Source organism: Dromiciops gliroides, chromosome 2 (genome assembly GCF_019393635.1).
Source record: "Dromiciops gliroides isolate mDroGli1 chromosome 2, mDroGli1.pri, whole genome shotgun sequence".
In the NCBI taxonomy this organism is placed as follows: Eukaryota; Metazoa; Chordata; class Mammalia; order Microbiotheria; family Microbiotheriidae; genus Dromiciops; species Dromiciops gliroides.
Window position 1 is genome coordinate 385,850,055 of NC_057862.1, and position 9,742 is coordinate 385,859,796.

Below are 9,742 nucleotides of genomic sequence, written 5' to 3' on the forward strand. Positions count from 1 at the left end.
CCAGTCCAAGAGCGAGAATGGAGAGGGAGAGAAGGGGGAGAGGAAGGGAAGGGGAGGAGGGAGGACAAAGTGACCACAAGATAAGTCAGACCGATCACCAGAGGGAAGCTAATTAGTACCAAGTCTACTTCTCGTGTTACCCCTATTGCAGTTCCCCCCTCCCCCCAATTCCTCACGTGCTATGTGGCTTCCCCTCTTTTCCCCCCAGTTCGCTTTCTTCTCTTCCTCAGAGCCCAGACTGTGATTACCAAATCCAACCATTCATTATGTGCTGACAAGCCCATGACTTGTGTCGCTCTCCACCCTGAATACAGACGCGGACCTATACAAATCCTCCCGGAACTCTCCTGAGAGGAGAATCGGCCCCAGCCGGCTGGGAGAGCCTGGGCTTCCGGAAGGGCCGCGTGCGCCCATGTGTGCGTCAATGCGTACGTGCAGAGCGTCATGGGAACCCGCCAATGATCGGGCTACGGAAGCCGAGGCGCTTCCTACAAGCGTGCTGGGAGCTGTCTTCCTCCTAGCGTGGAGAATTTGGTGAGGTGCTTTTCAGCCTGCGGGGCAGCACAGGGCTTGAGGTGAGTGAGGAGACGGGACAGGGTTGCATGTACCTAGAAGCCCAGTGTCCCCAAAGTAGCCTCGGGAGATATCTGGGCCCCGGGAGTGAGGGGACCCTGAGCTCGCGGGTGGGTCTGAGGCCGGCTCACGCACGGGGTCGTTTCGTCCTCAGCTGCCTCGGGGCCCTCGGATGGCGCTGAGATGAAAGCGAAGGCCGGGCTCGTCAAACCTTCCAAGGGCCCTGATGTGGCCAAGCCGAAACTTGTCAAGAAGCCCGATCGGAAAAAACAAAAGGAGAAGAAGAAGAAATTTTGGAAAAAATACCCCCAGGCAGCAAGAGAAGCTTCGAAGAAACCGGAGAGTAAGGATGCCCGGGCGGGGGCAGGAGCGGCTCTGCCCCCCAGGGGGCCGCAAGAATTCTCTCACAACTGGAAGGCCTTGCAGGAGGTAAGATGTAAGCGGGCTCCAAGCAGGACCCCGTAGAAAGTCGCCTGGTCGCATCCAGGGCCGCTTTGGGCAAGGCAAGGAGCAGCTCTGGGCCTCAGTTGCCTCATCTGTAAAATGAGGCAGTTGAACTACCGGATTTCTAATGCCCCTTCTAGCCCTAAATCCATAAAAGTTTTCTTTAAATTTTGGGGGTTTTTTTCCTGGGCATCACATGGCACCGACTATATGCTTTTTATTTTTTTGTTTGGTTTTTGTTTGTTTTTTTAGTGAGGCAATTGGGGTTAAGTGACTTTGCCCAGAGTCACACAGCTAGTAAGTGTTAAGTGTCTGAGGCTGGATTTGAACTCAGGTACTCCTGACTCCAGGGCCAGTGCTCTATCCACTGTGCTACCTAGCTGCCCCGACCATGTGCTTTTTAAATGAAGAAGAGGGGGATGATTTCAGTGACTGGAATTTAGGAATACTTTAAAAGATCCAGAAATAATAATAAAAACAATAGCTAACATTTATATAGCACTTACTATGTGCCAGGCACTTTATAATTATTATCTCATTTGATCCTTACAACAACCCTGGGAAGTGGGTACTGTTATTAGCCCCATTTTACAGTTGAGTAGGCTGAAGCAAGGGGGGAGGGGAGTTAAGTGACATGCTCAGGGTCACACAGCTAGTATGTGTCTGAAGCCAGATTTTACTTAGGTCGTCCTGCACCATTCACTGTGCCACCACCCATCTGCTCTCAGTTTATGCAGTCTTTCCCGTCCCCTGCCCCCTCCCACAGGAAAAAAAATCCATAGGGAAAAATAGAGAAATTTGGGTGCATCATTTTTTTACAGTACCACTTAGTATCCTATAACTGCAATAAAATAAGTTCAAGGTGCTGTGAGAGATAGAAAGGGGATGGAGTCCTAGGCTTGAGAAATCAGGGAAAGCTTCAAAACAAAAAGATCTATGGCTAATCCACAGGTTTTTATTGTGTTAAGTGTTTGAAGTTCTGCAGAAATAAGGAATGGGTGTTAGATTGGAAGCTACAACTGGAAAAGGATAGTTTAGTCTGAAATAATATGTGGATATAAATGAAAGTTCTTTTTTTAACATTTAAATAGAAGTTTAATTTCAAAGAAAAAGAAAAGTTGAAAATAGTCATTATTGTATAGGTGAAGAAGAGGAACTCTTAAGAGTAGAGACAACATCATTTTTGTGAAGCACCTGGCACATAGTAATCATTTAATAAATGCAGAAATGTTTGAGTTTAGATGATGCTACCTAAATGTTCATGTTAGGAAAGGATGTTCTTTAAAATGGAACCATAAATTTTGAATGTTTAATTGTCAGGTTAAAATATGGGTTTCTTTGGTTCTTATCAGCTGTTGAAACAAAAACCACCAAATCCAGAAAAGTCCGTTCCTGCCTCTCCAGGGAATCCCAGAAAACAACCCAAAAGCCTCCACCAGAATGGCAGAAATGTTTCTAAAAAGGAAGAACATGGTGATGCAGCACTACCAAAGGTGGCAGGCAAAATAAGCCAACCGTCCTCCAAGGCTTCTATTTCTTCAGGATCTTTGAATGACACAAAAGTTGTCCCCCAGAAAAAGTACAGTGAGACAAAGGGCAAAGGCAATGGAACTGAAGCCAAGAAAAGAAAAAATGGTGGCTTTCACCAGAAAATAGGGGACATCAAGCATGAGAAGAGGAAAGCAGAGGAATTAGTTCCTCCTCCACCAACAGAGTGAGTATTGGACCTCCTGGATTCCTTTGGAATTGGAATTTATCTAATTGGAGCAAGTAATATTGTTTAAGAAGGAAGAAACCATGGCCTCCATGGTCTTTGTGCTACAAGTGGGCATTGGATTGTAAAAACAGGAAGGCTAAGTGGGGCAGTGAGTTAATGCTGCTGACTCCTTGATGTGGAGATTTACGTTTTGACTTGTTTATTATAGAAATGAGCTTTAAGACTTGAATCTATTAATTCCTTTGGCATGTGCTTCACCACACTGCCAAAAGGGTCCATGACACATAAAGGCTTACAGACTTGTGATCTAGAGAATCCTTTCCACACCCTTTGCCTGCATTGTCTTTGGTTGCCATCCATAACGCTCATGACAGTAGATGAGAAGGAAAGGGAAAAGTGGATTTTTTCCCTTTTTGGTGCTAAGTGCCTTTTCTTTGCTTTTTAGATCAGACATATGGTTTGATGATGTTGATCCTAAGGATATTGAAGCTGCCATTGGTCCAGAGGCTGCAGAAATAGCCCGGAAAAAACTGGGTCTGACAAAGAGAAATGTGTCGCTGGTGAAAGAAGGGGCATTTGAAGGGTATGTTGAAGGCTTTTTTTTTTTTTTAATACTATGGGAAAAGAGATGTGTACCACAGGAGTCTTCAAGGGCATAGAGGGGTTGCCTCCCTTTTCCTTGATAGGTAATGGGAATAATCTTCTGTGAAGCACCTCTTTAGTTAAATGGCAATATCAAGGCCATGTTGTCACTTCAGTAACAGGCCGTGTCAGAGTATTAGCCCTGGTATAAGTTACAGATATGCAAAGATTCATCCTTAATGCAGGTGTTTTAACTCAGACCTTTGGTTCCCTCTCAGCATGACCAAAACTGTAGCTATGGACTGTGAGATGGTGGGAGCAGGGCCAGATGGGGAAGAAAACATCCTTGCCCGAGTGTCCATCGTGAACCAGTTTGGGAAGTGTGTTTATGACAAGTACGTCAAGCCAACAGAGAGAGTGACTGATTACCGGACAGATGTCAGTGGGATTCGGCCAGAGGACATCAAGCATGGTAGGCAGACTGCCTTCCATAAACACCAGAACCAGCCTGAAAGAATTACTGCCAGAAACATCCATGTTGATCCCTTCCCCTTCTCTGTGAAAGAAACATTGTTAGTAGTTACAGGGTCCTGTCAAAAGCTTACTTTCCCTAGGGACTTTAAAAGGGGAAATGAATGGCATGTGACAAAGGACTTAAAATGGAACTCTTTCATTTGTGCCTCAAGTGTCAGTAATTCTTTTGGAGGGACACGTAGGAATTCGCCTCTTTAGGGAGTGAACTTTTGTTTGGGCCTTTGCTGTCTAACTGTTCTGAAGCCAAGGACAGCATTCTTCTTTGTAGTCATTTGTACTCTCCTAACATATTTGTTAAAAAAAATCTAGCTTACCTTATAGTAGGCAATCAAGTAAGGCTTAGGTGGCTGAGGTGATGTCATATGCTGGGAAAATCAGTGTTCTGGATTCAGGTCCTTGTACCCTCTCTCCTTCTGCTGTGTAACCATGGACAAAACATTTCACACCTTTGAGCCTCCTGAAAAATGATGAAGATGGGATTTAATCTCTTTAAGGTCCCTTCCAAGGCGAATGTTCTGTGACTTTGTACTAGTTTTAATGTAATCGTTTTGAACAAGGCTTATTTTTGCCATTGACATTTAAGAATAACCTCCCCTAAGACCCTCTTCTGATGCTTCACTGTGGTGTGGACGTGACCCCCTGCACTCAAGAAGGCCTTGCCAGTGATGTGCAGGTCCTGGTAGTTTCTACCAAACTGGAAAGGTTTCATGTGTGGGCCCCATGTCAGAGAGGCTCATCACCAAAGTGGTTGCAGTGTGATGAATTTTTTTTGTTGGTTTTTTGCAGGGCAATGGGGGTTAAGTGACTTTCCCAGGGTCACACAGCTAGTAAGTGTCAAATGTCTGAGGCCGGATTTGAACTCAGGTCCTCCTGAATCCAGGGTCGGTGCTTTATCCACTGCGCCACCTAGCCGCCCCTGTGATGAATTTTTTAGTTACAATTCAATGCTAGTCTTCCAAGATGTGGAAAGTTTATAGCCTGTTAATGGAAGTGGGTTGGCATGGCGGGGAAGGGGGTGGCACAGAGTGATGACATAAAAGGTCTGAAAGAATTTAAGCAACAGAATTGAGTTTCTCTTGACCTTAGCTCCCCCATTACATCCTGCCTTTGTAGCCCACAGTGATTATTTTATTACCTTCTGAATCTACCTAAATTAAAGGAAAGGAATGTTTGGAGCCCTCCATGATTGTCATTTCCTTCAGCATTCCTCCCTGCTCATCCCTAAATGGGTTATTATTTTAAAGATTGTCTAGTTAACACTTCTTCTCAGGTATGTGTGGTGATTATTTGGGATTTGCAAGCATGTAGACAGTTCAGGAACCAAGAGCCTTTGTGGGTTCTTTCTTTAATCTTAGCATTTCCAGCAGGAGCCAGAAATATCACTGCCTTGCTGATTGTGGCTCCTCTTAGTAGAGTAACCTGCTTCTTCACCATTATACTAAATAAAATAATGTTTCCTTTGAGTTTCTAGGAGAAGAGTACCAGGTTGTTCAAAAGGAGGTGGCAGAGCTGCTTCAGGGCAGGATTCTAGTTGGACATGCCCTGCATAATGACTTAAAGGTACATGACTCCAGGTAGCCTGGCTAAGCCATCTTTACTGTCATTGTAATTGTTGATGTATACTGTGTTGGTCAGCTTAGATCTTTAGATGCTTACCAGTAACCTGAACTCTGGATAAGTGGTGTGTGTGTGGAAGGGGAGGGGCGGTAGAATTTGGTTCCTTCAAGGAGAATCATTCAGTTATTTCCTTTTTGACTTAAAAAAAAAAGTCTTTAGGGTGGCCATCAATTTGGGATTTCTCTCACATGATAGAGAGAATTGAAGCTTGCCCTTGGATCACAGAACAGCCTTCTGCAAGCTCTGCCTCCATGTGTCCATGGATGTATTTTTTTGCCTGTTCTGGTGACATGATTTAACTTTGGGGGCGGGGCGGGGCAATGGGGGTTAAGTGACTTGCCCTGGGTCACACAGCTAGTAAGTGTCAAATGTCTGAGGCCGGATTTGAACTCAGGTCCTCCTGAAACCAGGGCCGGTGCTTTATCTACTGCACCACCTAGCTGGCCCCGTTATATAACTATAAATATTATATATTATTATATCTAATCCCATATTAGATGAGTACATGAGAACAAGGTTTCTGTCTTAGTCGCTTTTGTGTCCCTTACAGTGTTGGAGTGGGCACTCACTAAATATTGAATCGGCTTGAAGCCTAAAGAAAAAGTATTACTCTGCAGGTTGTGAGTTAATGGTTTATGTCAGCCTGGTTCAGGCTTACCTAGATTGAGTGGCTATGATTTCACCTGGAAAGATAACATCAGTTTATATTTACCTCTGCCTTTTTGGAAGGACAGGATGAGAGTCTGATAATTCAAGTGTAGAATTTTGAACTGTATATTATTTGTTCCAGGTTCTACTTCTTGATCATCCCAAAAAGAAGATCCGAGACACACAGAAGTATAAACCTTTCAGAACACAAGTAAAGGTAGGCAGTGGTTTTTTGGGGTTTTGTTTTGTTTTTTTTAGTGAGGCAATAAGGGGTTAAGTGACTTGCCCAGGGTCACACAGCTAGTAAGTGTTAAGCGTCTGAGGCCAGATTTGAACTCAGGTACTCCCTCCAGGGCCGGTGCTCTAACCACTGCCCCATCTAGCTGCCCGGCAATGATTTTTGGATAAAGAAAATCTGATTGTTCAATGTGTCTTTTTTGCAGGGCGATGGGGGTTAAGTGATTTGCCCAGGATCACATAGCTAGTAAGTGTCGAGTGTCTGAGGCCTGATTTGAACTCAGGTACTCCTGAATCCAGGGCCGGTGCTTTACCTACTGCGCCACCTAGCCGCCCCCACAATGTGTCATTTTAATCTCAGTTCACATCTAGTTGTTAGCAGTGCCACCTTATAGTTGGCTCATAGGTTTGATTTGTTTTTAGTCCTAGAAAAGGGAGGATAGTTTTAAATAAAGTAGATTGATTTTGGCTGCCTTCCTTTAAAATGTGTGACCATCTGGTTTATTTTTATGCTCTGATGTCTGTAATAGGATTTATGCATATGTATGTCTTTCACAAGGGAGTTAATATTTCTTTTCAACAAAAGGGCAATTTGAGAAATTGAAGCAAAGAAAGCTTTAACATTGTATAATTATGCTTTATATATATATATATATATATATATATATATATCTCACTTCATTTAAATTCATTGCCAGTTACAGTTTTCAAGATGGACACTCAGTAAAGTTTTACTAGTGACAGTCAACAGAGGGAATGTGGCCTAGTAGATAGAGGATCCAGGCCTGCACCCTTGACTTCCTATCTGTGTGACCATAAGGCCAGTCATGTAACTTTTCACTTCCCCAGGCTACTCTGTGAGACTATAAGTTACAAATGATTTACCATTTGCCATTGGAAGAAAGGTAAGAAAGAAAAGAAGAAATCTTTTGCCTCCTTAGGGAGACAGAGCCCAAGAAATGCCAGAGTGGTGCCTTAAGTAATACCTTCATTACTTGGCAGGGGCAAGTGTCCAGAATACTAGAGAGACTTAGATTTGTTTGCTGATGGGTAAACTAAAAGGTCATGTAATTGTGATGTGATATTCCCACTCTTTCCTTCCTAGGTCAGCAGTCACCATTAAAAGCAAAATTGCTCTCTATCTGCCTTTTAGTGTATTCTCCACTGGGCTTGGAGATCATCCCTACCCTGACAAAATGTTTCAAGTCTTTCCCAACAGAAAGTATTTATTTCTGTAACCATCATCATTTCCTTTGCAGAGTGGAAGACCATCTCTGAAACTGCTCAGTGAGAAAATTCTTGGTGTCAAAATACAGCAGTCAGAACACTGTTCGGTAGGTTACCTATGTGGACAATGGAATCGGGCAGATTTCACTGTCATCAGAAACCATGGCTAGCACTGTGTTCCTGTCGTTGTATCCTGGATGCCTTATAAACTATCACCAAAGAAGTGGGAGGCATAAGAATGGATGTGTAGTTATCTCCATGTCCAAGTGCAACTAAATGAGATGACGACCCTGCCCCTTTATCTTGACCTCCCTTTCTAATTTGGTTTGGTTCTCTTGGCTTCCAGATTCAAGATGCCCAGGCAGCAATGAGGCTTTATATAATGGTGAAAAAACAATGGGAAGGAACCATCAAGGACAAATATAAAACTACAAAGAGAGAAAAAGACAAAGCATAACTGAGCCCTCCTTGTCACCATTTCTGCCACCTACCCTGCCTGCTGACTTGTTCCTCAACAGCGTGGTCACATTCCCCAGAAGAAACAGGGGCCTTCCTGAGCCAAGGGAGGAGCAGGATATTATTTCAGCCTACCACCTCTCTTATTTGCTGCTTATGTAGCACTTAGAGTTGGCACAGGTGAAATATTCCCAAAGATGGTCACTTTTTGGAGAAACTTTCAAACTTCTGGCTACAGGGATATGTGCTACTACTAATGGGGAATTTGCCCCTCTCCAGCTACAGTAGCTGTTGCCCAGGAGCTAAGTTTCTTATTTATCTTCCTTGACTGTGTTCCAGAAGTCACTGTGAATATCGGAGACCTAGAGTGTAAGGGAGGAGGTCTTTGTGGAGGGATGCCCTTTTTTCCTGGGCACAGAGGGTGAAGATTAGACACTGATTCTGGGCTTAATGAATCTGTGCAGCCCCCTATAATCCATCAACCAACAGAATCAAAATTAAATAGTTTCATCAGCCTATGCGGTGATGTGGTCATCTGTGCACTTGTATGAGTATGTAACTAGCTTGTTAATTAGGATCACTGCCATCTTACTCTCCCTCTGCACTCTTGAGCTGTGTGTATGAAATGGTATTATGGACCTTGGGGAAGGCAGAGTGCTATATCTAGGTATCCGGTGGACCCAGAGCAGCCAGTCAATTCAGCTTCTGTAATTTACCTTGCCAAAAATTGACTGGAGAAGCTAATAGACCTCAGTAATTCCCACCCTAATTGGTTGTTGCTGCCACAAGGAGAAAAATCTCATCTGTGTCTAGCAGAACACAGATGGAGGCATATGACCTTATGCCTTCCCAGGAGACTTGTCTGAGAGATGGCACATTGTTTCTGCTCAAATTTAAACTTTACTTTTTCTGATTTGGTGGGCATCTGCAAAGGGTACTTGTTTCAAAGTGGAACCCCTGAAGTAGACCTCTGCTGTGAAAATACTGTGGGAATATTCTGACCTCCCAGAATCCCTAAATCACATTTAAATTAGAATATTTGGATGATGTAAATAATTTAGAAATTTTAGGTTGCTTACATCTTAACAAAAATGTCTGTTAGTTGTTCCAGTCATAACCTTACTGTTAACACAAACATCATGAAGTATAACAAGCACCTTTAAGAATTGCATTCTTGGGGCAGCTAGGTGGCATAGTGGATAGAGTACCGGCCCTGGATTCAGGAGTAGCTGAGTTCAAATCCAGCCTCAGAAACTTAACACTTACTAGCTGTGTGACCCTGGGCAAGTCACTTAACCCCAATTGCCTCACTTAAAAAAAAAAAAAGAATTGCATTCTTAGTCGTAATTTAGGGTCTTTTGTTTGTTTTGGGGTTTAATAAATAATTTATTGACCTTATGATATTTGAGCCTTAAGGAAGCTGTTGTTTGATCACACTCTGAGACCAAAGGGTCACCTTGATAGTTGTGGTTCAGGATGACTGCCTCTAGACCTTCCTGAGAGTATTTTCATAATAACAGGAGTTACAAAGAGACATACTGTGCTAATTATAAGTGTACTAAGCTAGAGGACTGTTCCACATTTTCTGGGTGAAAGGACAGGATTTTTTTAAAATTATGTATAATTGTACTAGATATATACTATCTGAAGTAAATGCTACTTTTTACTTTTAAAATGAACTGTCTTGTTCATTCTGTTGTCCTCATT

General features: G+C 43.2%; 1 protein-coding gene across 1 annotated transcript; it reads left to right on the forward strand.

Annotated features, from left to right (window-relative positions):
• The first annotated feature begins 437 nt into the window (after positions 1–437).
• Positions 438–9,714, forward strand: REXO4 (REX4 homolog, 3'-5' exonuclease). Its single transcript, XM_043985206.1, has 9 exons — positions 438–575; positions 728–1,002; positions 2,370–2,731; positions 3,180–3,317; positions 3,595–3,788; positions 5,322–5,410; positions 6,258–6,332; positions 7,612–7,686; positions 7,926–9,714. The coding sequence occupies exons 2-9, from the start codon at positions 757–759 to the stop codon at positions 8,034–8,036; spliced, it is 1,290 nt and encodes a 429-aa protein (XP_043841141.1). The 5' UTR covers positions 438–575; positions 728–756; the 3' UTR covers positions 8,037–9,714.
• Positions 9,715–9,742: the final 28 nt, after the last annotated feature.

Excerpts from the sequence above, each read along its gene's own strand:
- REXO4 (XM_043985206.1), top strand. The coding sequence starts at position 757 with ATGAAAGCGAAGGCCGGGCTCGTCAAACCTTCCAAGGGCCCTGATGTG. Across the intron at positions 3,318-3,594 it reads AAAGAAGGGGCATTTGAAGG|CATGACCAAAACTGTAGCTA; the intron begins GTATGTTGAAGG and ends GTTCCCTCTCAG. Across the intron at positions 6,333-7,611 it reads CTTTCAGAACACAAGTAAAG|AGTGGAAGACCATCTCTGAA; the intron begins GTAGGCAGTGGT and ends TTTCCTTTGCAG.